The following is a 14,067-nucleotide window of genomic DNA, read 5'->3' as shown; positions in this document are numbered from 1 at the left end:
TCTCCATATCTAATTACACCACTTTTGGTTTTTGGGTTTTTTTTTTTCTTTCTCCATTTGCTGTTTCATTTAGCTTTGTTGGAAAAGGTAGTTTGTCACCATGATAATTCCTACAAAAATGCATTTGGTACCTCCATTGTAAATGTGACTTACTGGCACAGTGACTGTATGAAATGACCTGAACTTCTCCAATTTGCAGTGTAGGCTCCCTGAGGAAACAATGGCTTTGTTTCTAGGTGTGTAGAACACCTTACTCAGTAATCTATACCATTGCCAGCGGGGGATTGCTCTGTTTCATTGTTTTCTCTCCTACCTGCTTGTTCTTTTCCTGTCTTTTCTACCAGTGGTCTTATTTTCTCTGTCATATTATCCTTCTGAGTGGATTATTTTCAGGGGTTTGCTTTTATGTAGTGTTTCCTCTCTTCCAGATGCTTGCAGAAATCCTTTAGCCCAAGGCTCATTATCCTATCATTATGGAGCAATATTTTGCAGGGACTCCTGAGTGGATCTTCTTTTGCTTTGTCAGACTGGAAAGTCCCTAAAGGACTGTTTGCAAAGACCAGCTCTGGGTAGTGATCCTGGCACTTAGGAAATCTAGTCACCTGTGCCTGAAAGCAGTATAGTATCATAGTATCATTCAGGGTTGGAAGGGACCACAAAGATCATCTAGTTCCAACCCCCCTGCCATGGGCAGGGACACCCCACACTAGATCAGCCTGGCCAGAGCCTCATCCAGCCTGGGCTTAAACACCTCCAGGGACGGGGCCTCGACCACCTCCCTGGACAACCCATTCCAGGGTTTCACCACTCTCATGGGGAAGAACCTCCCCCTCACATCTAGCCTGAATCTCCCCACCTCCAGCTTCATTCCATTGCCCCTAGTCCTATCACTACCTGAGATCCTGAGAAGTCCCTCCCCAGCCTTCCTGTAGGCCCCCTTCAGATACTGGAAGGCCACAATGAGGTCACCTCAGAGCCTTCTCTTCTCCAGACTGAACAGCCCCAACTCCTTCAGTCTGTCCTCATAGGAGAGGTGCTCCAGCCCTCTGATCATCCTTGTGGCCTTTCTCTGGACATGTTCCAGCACCTCCACATCCCTCTTGTAATAGGGGCTCCAGAACTGGACACAGTACTCCAGGTGGGGTCTGCATTCCTATCAAACTACATTGACTGGTTCCTCTCCTTATTACCTCCACAGCAATCTGAATGTGTAGTTTATCAGCTAATATTTGTATTGTTGCCCATAAGGATGTATATTAATATTGTTACATAGCCTTTATATAAAAATCCATAATTCATTTTGCACAGAGAGATGAGGAATCCTCAAATTATGCTCACACATAAAGGCTCCAAAAGGTTTTAGTAGTTTCATGAGTATCTAATGCAATAATCATCACTTTCGGTCTGTATCTTGGTCTGGGTGATGCTTTTTATAGTTGTAGTGACTATTTGTGTCATTCATTAAGTCCTTCACTTGCAAAAGGTATGGTTGGCATCTCTGTGCAATTGTAAGTGAAGTCAGTAGAAACATGAGAGAGAAATTAAATTTAATTAAACTCTATTTCTAGCAAACAGCCTAAATACAGTACATAGTCAGTTGCCCTCAGTTTCTTTCTAGGGATTTGTATACTTGCCATGTCTTTAAATTAATTGTGCTTAAATAACCACAGGTCTCACTTTTGTAGCTTGGATGTAGGAATTTGCTGCCCACATACACACCATTCAGTTCTGACCTTGTGTGAACTGGACAGAGTTAAATGCAGTAAGTCAGTCACTTGGAGGGTATATTTGGAATGCTTCTGAGAAAAATAAGGGCACTCCTAATTAAGACAGCCTCTACCAAAACTTATGTAGAAATACCTTTGATGACTGCTTGGGGATATAGTTTCGGGGTGGACCTTGTAGAGTAGGGTTATTGTTTCGACTTGGTGATCCTGGGTTCTTTTCCAACCTGAACGTTTCTGTGATTCTGTGATTTTAAACTCCAAAATTCTCAGTGTTTCCCAAATGGAATTCAACAGTTGAGAAAAGTGAGGTTATAAAAATAAGGATCAACACTGAACTGGAATGTTGTTTGTTTCCTGTTCTGCCTTCATTTGATCTCTCAAAGTACAGTTTCATTCATAGTACGACTGAAAACGCCCAAGTGACAGCACGTGAAATGTTGCTCTGGGTTTGGTCCAGGTGCTGTAGTTTCAAATGTAACCAAATTTCAAGAGAGTCTGAAGTGCTTGTTTTTCACTGTCAGTTTCTAAATTTGTCTCATGTTCCCTGTTATTTGCATGATAAGAAAAAACGAGGGGTTCTCTAATGCTGTGGTAGCTGTTGTGACAAGCAGAAGCACACATTTGAATGGCAAACTGCTTCTGTGCTACCTGGATTGTTTAATGTAAAATAGGACCAGATAATGCTGAGAGTAAGGCAGAGAAGCAGCTGCATGAACACCAACTCATAGAGGTGAACCTGAGAACTTTCTTCCATGACTAACAGCATTGTTAAACTGTTTTGCTGTACGTATTCCGTATTGAGTCTCACATCAAAGGTGTGTGTTGGAATTGAGCAAAATCTATTCAGACTTCTAAAAGCAATGTCTTTACTGGCCCTGTTCTATTTTGATTAGAATCATAATACTGATAGATTTAAGGTAAGGCAGAAGTGATTTGGTTGTTTAAATATTAAGACAAATTGAAAAGAAAAGCTTCTGTTAGTAATTTTGAAGTAATGAGTATGGAACATCCCTCCAGATATGTTCTTTTACAGACATTCAAACTGGTTGCATGTGAAGTTCATACAAGGCTCAGATTATTGCCTTTTGGGGGTCCTTTGGTGGTGGTGGTGGATAATAGTGGAAGAGTGTTAGAGTCTTTGATGATGTCTGCCTTCATTACTATTGCTTTAAACATAATAATCAAGAAGAATTGTACTCATACAATTGCACAAGGAATGCAGCTAACATTGTTTTAAATGCAATGGACACAACTGGAACTGGGGTATGGTGTATTTTAAACCAATCCCTCGGTTGCCTTGTGAGCAAGAGATAATGGAGTGTTACCGTGCAGCGGTGGGCTGTACCTCCCATCTAAAGTATACAGTGCTTCTAGAACATCTGTGGAGGAAAATATTGCTTCAGTGACTGATGTTCATAGGAGTAGTGAGAACAACATGTTGATGACATTTTAACAGTGAGAATAATATATAGGATAATGGAAAAGGATGCCTTGATTGCAAAGCTATAATTCAGTCGAGTGTCCTGATGTTTCCATAAATCACACTCAGATGCCCTATGACATCATCACCATCCAGATTTAGTAATTCATTTCCCTCCCTCTCTGTTATTATCTTCAATTCTAAAAATGCGTGAGTTTATGTGTTATTTAATCCATGGCCTGAAGATTTATATTGGAAACCTGAACTGATCTGCTGCATTTAAAAAGAATGCATGTGAGGAACCTGGTTTTAATAATTCGGTATTAATCCGAGCCAAATATAAAATGAAAACATGTCTGTGTTGGAGACCTGGTTCTCTGGGCTTGAGTCAACAGTGTTACCTGGTTTGACAGAGTGTGATGGGAAATAAGTAGTGTATTGTGGGAAATAAGTAGTGTATTTTTTTCCATGCAAAACTTCTATTATGCTCAATGCACAGAGATTGCCAGTATTGGTCCAAATCCTCGAGCTTGGCTGGTGATTTTGTAGGCTGTACCTGTTGCATCAGACACACCTCTCCCCCTTGGAATTTGAAAACTCTGAAACCTAAAAGCCTAAGACAAGATGTGTAAATTTGGCTGTGGAATTCAGGGGGCTCTGATCATGCAGACATCTGTGTGTGTATTTGTAATGTGGTCTCACTTTACACTCATGAGCTTTGTCCCATAAACTGTAAATACAGTTAGGTATGTCCATTGATTGCCACAGTAACTCATGCATGGTCTTGTTTTCTTTTCAGCTTTCAGAATGATCCCCTACCCACTGGAAAAAGGACATCTTTTCTACCCTTACCCTATTTGTACAGAAACTGCAGATAGAGAACTACTACCATGTACGTTCAACTTTTCTCTTCTTATTGTTGACATCAAAGAATCATTTACCTGAGTCTTGCAGCACTGATCTTCATTGATGCCTTTTAATTTGAATACACTGGATTAGAATTGAGTTTGACAGTGATTATCTGGAGCTCCTGTTGTGGTTTAAGGGGCAGCTCCTAGCCATAGTCCATAGCAATTAGCCGTCTTTCCAGTCCAGAGACAAGGAGAGAGGGTACTGAAGAGATAGATTCAGTAAGATCTTGCTATTCTCTCTTGCCTGGACACTAGAAAACATCTGACCTTTCATTTAGGATAATGTCCTGTCAGAGCAGAACAACAGTGGCAGAGCCTTGTTAATCTTTTGTAGACAACACTAGCTACTTAAATTCCAAGGCAAGATGAAACCTGCTTGAGGACAGCTGGATCAGTAACTGTTGCTCTGACAGGTTATGCTGACACTTTCTGAAAAGCAGCCTTAAACATCAAGAAAGGGTTTTCTTCATGTAGTGTTGTGTGTGCTATTATGAAGAGATTGATGTGAAATTACCTCAATAATTTATTATATGTGTATTAGCAAAGTGCCAGTGGTGTTCCCAGCACTCTGTGAGATGATAATGTCAGATCCAGCCCACAAAAAGCATAGTCCAGGCTAATGAGGCTTACTGCAGCTCACACAGTGAAGCACAAGAATGCAGTGAAAGAGCTGAAGCAGCCAATCTTGCAAATAGTTATGTTTCATGTTTTCTCAAGTGGGGCTTTATATGAGAACAAGTGGAACACACACAGGTACAGAACAGTTTGCATGGTCAGGACAGAGGAGGCAAATACAAGTTGATCCAAGGAAGGAGATGATTCTCTTTTCTCTATCCTTAAGAAGGAATAAGGAGAAATCTGTTATGGAAAAAGCAAAATACAGCCTGCTTCTGTTGTGAAGGTTGGTTTTGAGGGCATTTGCACTCTTTGTAGTCTTTAATTCAGAACCTCTCTGGTTTGGGCTGAAAAATGCATTGCCACTTTTTATAAGCCTGTGTGAGTAAGCATTAAGTAAGAATACTACAGTGAAAATCTACTCACTACGAGTCTCTCCTTCACAGTACATTCTCGCTGATACTACACAGAAATCCTTGGCAACTGACAGTATCTCCCCACCCCATTATAATCACCCTAATTATAACAACACCTCTTAGAGTGCCTGCTTGCTTCACTCAGGGGGATGCTGAGCTGGGGAGGGTGGAGTGTCAGGAGATTTAGAAAAAACAAAGTCATGCAGAATATCTCAGCATTCGCTTCTTAGATGCAAAAGTAATAATTCTTGTCAAACTTTGGGAGCCAGGGACTCTTCAACAGCATATGCAGTGGTGTTCCACTCTCGCAGCTATGGGAAATGCCTTTTGCTGCAAAATCTCTTGAGTTTGAGTAGGGAAGTGTTTAATGTAACCATGACAGACACAGGTCAGTTAAGGGGGGGGTTGCATACCTATCCACACCCTTTAATTGCATGTATCTTAAGGAAGAGTCAGCTAGAATTACATCAGAACACTAAGGGCTGGACCACCCTCACCTATGGAGATAGTTTGAGAGAGTTGGGGATATTCAGTCTAGAGAGGAGAAGGCTCTGAGGAGACCTTATTGTGGCCTTCCAATATCTTAAGGGGGCCTACAAGATAGCTGGTGAGGGCCTTTTTAGGGTGTTGGGTAATGACAGGACTAGGGGGAATGGAGCAGAACTAGAAGTGCATGGATTCAGATTGGATTTTAGGAAGAAGTTCACCATGAGGGTGGTGAAACACTGGAACAGGTTGCCCAGGGAGGTGGTAGAAGCCCCATCCCTGGAAGTTTTTAAGGCCAGGCTGGATGGGGCTCTGAGCAACCCGATCTAGTGTGAAGTGTCCCTGCTCACCCGATCTAGTGTGAAGTGTCCCTGCTCATGGCAGGGGGGGGTTGGAACTAGATGATCCTTGAGGTCCCTTCCAGCCTAACAATTCTATGATTCTGTGATTCTAAGATCTGATGAGCTATCCAAATTGAAAATATCAATCACAAAACTTTAGCCATGACTGGATAACAGACTGGAACAAGTCTGAGCCTGTGTTAAAAATCAGAGCACAAAATATCTTAGAGCAATCAAGTCCATATTCTGGTGTTTTCCAGTCTTTACTTTTAATTGATATCAAAGAAAAGCTACAAATTATCTGTGTTTTTCTTTTCAAGCTGACTGAGGCAGCAGACCCAAAAATCATGTCTTTTTAGTTTGTGTTATTTTAAACTGTTAGGAATTCACTGTTGGTTTTGGAAACTGCTCCAGTCGGGATGAATGCAATGAAGAATATTGTCCTGCCATGTTGCTGGTTTACCCTTGCTTATGTTCTCTGTGAGTGCAGTGAGGTGAGAGCTAGTCACTGAAGCATAGTAAGCAGGCAAAATGGAAGCATAGTGCTTTATGTATACAAATAGTCCATATGGATTTGTGTAGATGGGAAACCTTGAGGTTGGTCCTGTATGAGAAAAAATATTTCAGAGTGTGCATTTATTGTGACTGTAACTCCAAAGCATGGACTGAATGAATGAAACAGAGAGATAAAGGTCCACTAGTCTTTTTGCCAACCCAGCCACATTTTTACCTTGAATCTGAGCCGCCATAAAACCTTAAAAGATATTTTTCTTCCAGTAAAATACTCATTGTGCTCTTCTGAGCCTTTTTGCCTTATCAGAGCTGCTTACTCCAAAGCCCAGATTTTTCATACCAGAGTCAGGGAAACTTCTGTACTCCTTTTGGTTCATACTATACCTTTAAAATCCACTATTAATTTAAATTCTGGGTTTTTAAACACTTCAAGAAATTGTTACATTGCTGTAAGTATACAGAAGAGTCTGGAAGTCTGATTTTAAAGTACACATTTATTGTGCACATTTATTGTGCACTGTAGTGACCTTATTGCTGTCTACAACTACCTGAAGGGAGATTGCAGCCAGGTGGGGGTTGGTCTCTTCTCCCAGGCAACCAGCACCAGAACAAGAGGACACAGTCCTCATGCTGCACCAGGGGAGGTTTGGGCTGGATGTTAGGAGGAAGTTCTTCACAGAAAGACTGATTGGCCATTGGAATGTGCTGCCCAGGGAGGTGGTGGAGTCACCATCACTGGATGGGGGCACTTGGTGCCATGGTTTAGTTGGGTTTGATAGTGTTGGGTGATAGGTTGGACTCGGTGATCTTTGACTTTTCCAACTCTCGTCTCGTCTCGTCCTCTCCTCCTCTTCTCTTCTCTTCTCTTCTCTTCTTCTCTTCTCTTCTTCTCTTCTCTTCTCTTCTCTTCTCTTCTCTTCTCATCTTCTCTTCTCTTCTCTTCTCTTCTCTTCTCTTCTCTTCTCTTCTCTTCTCTTCTCTTCTCTTCTCTCTCTCTCTCTTCTCTTCTCTTCTCTTCTCTTCTCTTCTCTTCTCTTCTTCTCTTCTCTTCTCTTCTCTTCTCTTCTCTTCTCTTCTCTTCTCTTCTCTTCTCTTCTCTTCTCTCTCTCTTCTCTTCTCTTCTCTTCTCTTCTCTTCTCTCTCTTCTCTTATCTCTTCTCTTCTCTTCTCTTCTCTTCTCTTCTCTTCTCTTCTCTTCTCTTCTCTTCTCTTCTCTTCTCTTCTCATGTCCTTTTAGGTCATACATACTGTTAGGATAACTTTTCTTGATTCCACAGATTCAAAACCCTCAGATATTACTATTACAAAGGCTGTAGTTTTTACAGTCTGCTTAAACCAGTCTACAACCATGCTTCTGCATGGCTGGTGTCACTGTTGCTCCTGGGTGCATATTTCTGCTCTCTTGTGGATCAGCATTAGCAAACCTGTAGCCATGTGGCTTCTCAATGGCCTCCATTAAAAAAATTTATGCTTTAATTCTAGGTTAGTTTTCTGGGGTTAGTTGTTCCACAGCTGCATTATAGTTAGTGCTGACACACAGGAAGGCAAAAGTAATGTGTACACAGGGCCACAGCAAGCCTGAAATAAGGTCTTAAATGAGAATTATTTGGTAGTGTGATGACTGACACACCAATAATGTTGACCTTATGTCTTTCAGACCTAAGTATTTCTTCTTTCAAAAACATCTTTGAGTATCTCTGTCTGTCCAAAGCATATAAGAATGTTGGTTTGGTTTTGCTTTGGTTTTGGTTGGTTTGTGTTTTTTTCAAAGTATAATGTGTCTTCATGTCTGTTTTTTCTACAGCATTTCATGAAGTTTCAGTTTTACCCCAAAAAAGAGCTTCCATTCTTCATCCTCTTCACTGCTGGACTATGTTCTTTTACAGCCATGCTAGCCCTCCTGACACATCAGTTCCCAGAGCTTATGGGAGTCTTTGCAAAAGCTGTGAGTATTCTCTGCTGCTGCTCTCTTCTGGTAAATAAAAGACACAGATACAAGAACAGCTAAGCTAAATACTGACAAGAAGGATTCATTTCCCTGATGTAGGTGCAGCTGCCCTTGGTCTTACTGGAATAGAGAAACCCAAGGCTCTGTGTGGTAAAGCTCCTAGTTAGTAAAATAAGCAGAGAAATTAAAAGTGGCTAAATTGTGTGCATAAAGCTGGTGAGATTACTCAAGGTCTCTTTACTTGTATGGATGCAGTTAACCTGTCAGTAAGTATTGTGACTTGTTTTAGCTATATCTTCATAAACCACTACATGGAGCAGCTGAGACTTTGTTGTTCGTGGGAAGGGCAGAGCCTAAGCCTGTGGCATTCATTTAGTAGCTCATAGAAAAGCGTTGATTCAGAAGGTTCATTTTGTTGTCTTTTCTGGGAAAAGTAGCCCAGGTGTATGAGATGGAAGAAAACAGTGGCAGCCATCTCTTTGTAGTGCAACTGTATCAAAATGCAGTGAAAGAGGTCAGACAGCCCTGGCTCTTCCTTTCAGTTTGAGCTAATAAATAGCTAATTTCATAAACAGCTCAAAAGTAAACACACCGACTGTGTGTGTGGTTGTGTGGACTGAATGACCTGTTCCTGTGTGGTTGGTTGTCTTTCTGATGTGGTGTGTCACACTGTGAAACTGTGCACATATGCTTTAATAGTAACAGGTGGAAATAGTCCCTCTCTTATGCCTGCCAATCCCAGAAGCATTGCACAGATGTAATATTGCCATTGTGGCTCAGGCCTACGTTCCTGCAAGTTGATATTTAACACTTCTCACAAAAACTGAATAGATTGGTATGACTGGGTGTTGGGAGCTGACTTTGACCTGCCCTTCAGGGAGCATCCTCTCACACCTTTTCCATAGTCCATTAACAGAGACACTGGGTTTTAAAGGTAGAAAAATCTCTTTGGTGCTGAGGACCTTCTTGACATGTACAATTGCCAAGGGTGGCCTGTGCCACTGTGCCAGTGCCCTTAAGGCAGCCTATGATCCTCTGCTGGATGCCGAAGTCAAAGGTAGTATTTTAAAGCGCCTTCCCTCTTCTGAGAGGTTCAATGTAGGATGGAATTCACCTAACTCAATCACTTCACCCATGCTTTAGAGCAAGAACCTGCTCTGAGTGCTGCCTGCCAGGTCAGCAAGAAATTTAAATATTCCCAGCCAAATCTGTAATGCTTTACCTGGAAGTAAGCTTAGCCCTTCCTGTAATGAAACTGCAAGAATCCAGTTGTTCTTTGATGGCTTTGTCAGACTCAATTCAAGTATGTTTAAAAGGGTGGTAGATCTCAGTATTTTCTCTCAGTTAGGAATAAATATGATCACAGCTTGCTGTTTGAATTTTTGCTGGGCTTGTTAACAAGGCTTTTGGAAATCACTTAAGGTCTGAATACAAGCAGAACAAATTTCTGATTGCATGGCTTGGATAAATTGTCACCACAGTGTTTGTAGTGTTGAATTTCTTTCACTGTTACGCAGAAACCACATTAAAAATATTTAAGTGCAGGTTCTTTCATAATGTAGTTGCAATAAAACTGTATCTTAAATCGAATTAAGAGTAGTATTAACAAGACAGTCACATAATTTGACTCAGCAGTTGTGTCAAACAGAGTAGTGCCTAGTTAAACTTTTTAAAGGAATGAGACTTCAGAAAGACTGGGGTTTTTTTTCTCTGATTTGATTGCTTTGCTTGGCTGAGATCACTGACATGATGTGTTTCTATATTTCCCCTATGATGGACGAGATCTCCATTCAGCAAAGATGATACTTCTACTTCTGCAGAGTGACCTCTGCAGACACTGGGGCAGGGAACACATAGATCCCATCACAGTGACTGAGAATAAAAAGCCAGTCCTTGCATGTTAACACCAAGAGCACACTGGAAGAGCTTGAAAAGATACTTTGGCTTATCTGTTCTGATCAGATGGTGCAATTCAGAAGGTACTCCCAGAAAGCTGTTTTCTGCCAGCTTTGAAATAGGCAGCTTGATAGTTTTTGTTTAAAATCCAAAATATTAATAGCAAACATTTTACAGGTCTCTCACCACCAGTTGTGCCACCCTGCATTCTGACTGTACTGTTGGTGCTGGGTTTTCTATTCCACCTGGGGGGGAAGTGAGTTTCAAAAGGAAAGGCAAAACAAAGTAAATGTTTTTAAAGCATATCAGGTAGCCTAAGCCTGCCTAGGTGCTACCATGTGGTGAGCAAGCCAGATAACATCTGCCAGTGGTGTCTGGGGACAGGAGCACCAGGAGCTTTCCAAAGGCTAGCCCAAGAACAGATGTTGTTTACAGGAGCTTGTACAAGAGAGTAGGTTGCATCCTGGGCCTCTTGCTGTCAGCAAAGGTTTTGTGTGGGCTTCAGTGAAGCCAGGCTTTGGTATCCATGAATTCAAATGTACTTTGTAGACCAACTGATTTTCTAAGTGGAGGAAAAACTTGGCTCATTTTAAGCTACAGCTCGTTCTCTGAGTTTGTTATAGGACACGGTCAACTACTTCAGCAGCAAACTTGCTGTGAATGGCTGTGAATTGCTTGTTTCATCGACTCGACATGTCTGTAACTTGCACTGGTCAAGTGCTGCTCAAAACAGCAGAAAATATCCTCTAGTTGAGCATTTTGCAGTTGGCAAAATTAAAGGGACAGATTTATTTAAACAGTTCACAGCTTAACCAGAGGGAAGGCTTCTACTTGGGCTAAGCCACTTGAAGCAGTAATCCCAAACTCTCAGGTTGTGTAAGTCAGCGCTGCAATAATTCAGCTGTGATTCACGTTACAGAGCTTGACCTTTAGCACTAGGAGTGAAATGCTCTGTGCAGCTTCAGTTAGTTGCTTTTTCTTTGATCTGCACTTAGGAGCAATTCTCATTACCAGTGATGGTATTAACCTGGTCTTCCCATGATGCACAAGTAGTCAATGAGGTACTGTCTGTAAACATTGCAAACATGTCCAAGAGGGGAAAAAAGAGAATTTGAATGCTTATTATTGCCTTTAAAATGCATAAGCATTGCAAACATCATACATTTTTACAATTAAACACCAGACAGAGCCCATTGTGGTAGATTGTTAGACTGTTTACAGATATTTTCTTGCTTGATACCATGCAGTGGTTATAATCTCTGTCAGATGCTGACATTTTGAAGTGTTTTAAATACTTGTGCCATAGATAGCTGTGCTTCAGGAGCACACTGAACAACTGTAGTAGTCACATTTTTCAATGAATTGTAGATACTTAGGGACCCTAAGTTAAAGACCAAGGACATATCTGAATTAATTAATAAAGTGCTGTTTGATCTGTGGCTCAAAAGGCAAAAGCAATTTGCACATCATAGTTCACATCTGTACCTCTAACCTCTCCCCATCCAAAAGGCAGGATGACCCTGTCCTCACTGGCTGCTGGGAACTGTCCCTGCTCTGTGCCATCCCTGAACTCTGCTTGGACTTTGTTGAGGAAACACTACCTGACATGGGCCAGAACTGTATCAGGAGCTGTGCTAGAAGTTCAGGAGTGTGGCTGCAGCTGGCCAGCACTCCACACTGTGCCATTGTCCTTCCTTTATGGGAGAAGACAGAGCTCAACTACCCTGACTGCCTCTGCAGCTGGGGGTGGAAAGGGAAGAGACCATTACAAAGGGCAGTTTCGGTGCTGGGATGGGTAGAATTATCCTCTGAAAGTGCTTAGTTCTCTACCCCCACATCTGCATCCTTTAAGTGCCTAAAGATCATAGAAACATGGAATGGTTTGAGTTGGAAGAGACCTTTAAAGGTCATCTAGTCTACCTCCTCTGCAGTGACAGGGACATCTTCCAGTAGATCAGGTTGCTCAGAGCCCTATCCAATCTGACATTGGAAATACATGGAACAGATTCAGTACACAAAAAGGGATGTGTGTTTATATATAAAATCAGATGCTCTGTTTCCTCAGGAGAGAGCTCTTTTGGACAAAAAGAGAACACATCCAGCATCAGCTTTGCTTTAATGCAATGCAATCAGGAGAGTTTGTGTTTTGTGCTGACTGCAGAGCAACAGCTGAAATACAAACCCCTTGCAGCTCTGCCAATCAGTTTCAAGCAGAACTGCTTATTTTTAGCAAAGTCACTTCAGCCTAAGTGGTCACATCAGCCACAGGGTTCACAGTCTCAAGGTGCTGACTTTGCATGTTACTGTACTTATATATGTATAGGGCCCCAACACAGCTGTATGCAATGTGTGTAGTTGAACTGACATTAATGTAAAGCACAGTTAATATGCATTTCCCACAAACTTGGGAGTTCTTTGAATGCTGAGTTCTGTGATGTGTACCTGGCAACTTTTTTTTTCCTGTGATAAAATGGTCTCTGCTTGATTTTTGCCACATACATCTGTCCTAACATTAATGTATCGAACCCCCTTTCAACATTGCTGTGTTCTGTGATAGGGGAAGGATACTTAAATAAATTCCAGTTAGTGATTCCTCTCTGTATAGAAAAGATCTCTAGATAAGCCAGAACCATTTTAAACCTCTATCTAAATTCAGACTTTTGTCTCCGAGAGGTAGTCTGGTAGATTCTGCTGTTACAAAAAAAGCCTCTTTCCCCTAGTAGATTTCAGGTTGAGCTTTTAGTGGCTTCAGGATGAGCCTGGCTCTAGGTTGTGAGATGTGTGCAAACCTTTGTAGTTCATCACTTTGATCTTCATAAAAATGGGGCTCTTGCTCTGTCGATTGCATGTATGCAAGGCTCCAGATTTAGTGGCAAGTCTTTGAATGGAAATTACATCATTTTTGTCAGCCTGGAGGTTTTCACAGAGGAACGCAGCAAGAGTTCTTGTCTTACTGGACAGCATTCTCTTGAGGTGTATTGTCTGCTGGATTTTGATCTGAATGTGTGTCTGATTTCTTTGCAGTTTCTCAGCACCCTCTTTGCCCCTTTAAATTTTGTGATGGAAAAAGTAGAAAGTATCCTGCCCTCCAGTCTGTGGCACCAGCTGACGAGGATCTGAGGGAGCACACCCACTGACTGACTGCCATGACATCTTCTGTGCCAACTTTTTGTTGACCACAAGAAAGCATGATAAAAAAAAAGGGAAGCAGTTCTAAGACTTAAAAACTTTTCATGGATTGTCTGTTCTCATATAAAAACTGTTTTGTTGTACAAAATACATTGATGTTAGGTTCTATTATATTTTGCCTTCAGAAAAGAAAAACTTAAAAATAAACTTTTGTGTATTGCAGCACTGCTGTCTCTTGGCTTCTTCTTCAAAGCTTGGATTGTGCTTTGTGTTCTTAAACATGTGGTGGATCTGCTTCACCACAGCTAGGGCTTGGCTTTCTGTTCAGTTAATGAGAAACTCTAATAGCTTCCCAGTTAAGCAGTGGTCTCACTGCCTTTTCTTGCTGAGTTCAGTTAGGGTGAAGCCCTTACCTCTACAGAAAGTCTGTTAATGACACCTCTAGACAGTGAAAGCTCTGTGTTTAAAGCAGCTGTAGGCTCTCCAGGCAGTTTGGATGGCACATTTGGCTTCCAATTTCCATCTCTGCACAAGAAGACAGTTTTATTCTCGGTTTTATTTGAATTTTATTTAGAATAAACTTTATTTAGAATAAACCAAACCAGGTTGGAAGAGACCTTCAAGATCATCGCGTCCAACCCATCAACCAATCCAACCCACCGAAA

The 14,067-nt window shown here is 41.5% G+C and overlaps 1 protein-coding gene across 1 annotated transcript in view; it reads left to right on the top strand.

The window, feature by feature from the left end:
* The window catches only part of ST7 (suppression of tumorigenicity 7), a 149,820-nt gene extending 136,210 nt beyond the window's left edge, over positions 1-13,610 (top strand). The window contains 4 exon segments of the mRNA XM_068169835.1: positions 3,947-4,039; positions 8,234-8,253; positions 8,255-8,374; positions 13,298-13,610. Coding sequence (XP_068025936.1) covers positions 3,947-4,039; positions 8,234-8,253; positions 8,255-8,374; positions 13,298-13,393 — 329 coding nt within the window. The 3' untranslated portion in view covers positions 13,394-13,610.
* The last annotated feature ends 457 nt before the right edge of the window (positions 13,611-14,067 follow it).

This window comes from Melanerpes formicivorus, unplaced genomic scaffold (assembly GCF_026170545.1).
Source record: "Melanerpes formicivorus ecotype bairdi unplaced genomic scaffold, bMelFor1.0.p_v2 SCAF_3, whole genome shotgun sequence".
Taxonomy (NCBI): domain Eukaryota; kingdom Metazoa; phylum Chordata; class Aves; order Piciformes; family Picidae; genus Melanerpes; species Melanerpes formicivorus.
Note: the sequence above shows the minus strand (reverse complement) of the source record. Positions and strands in the feature narration are given on the sequence as shown.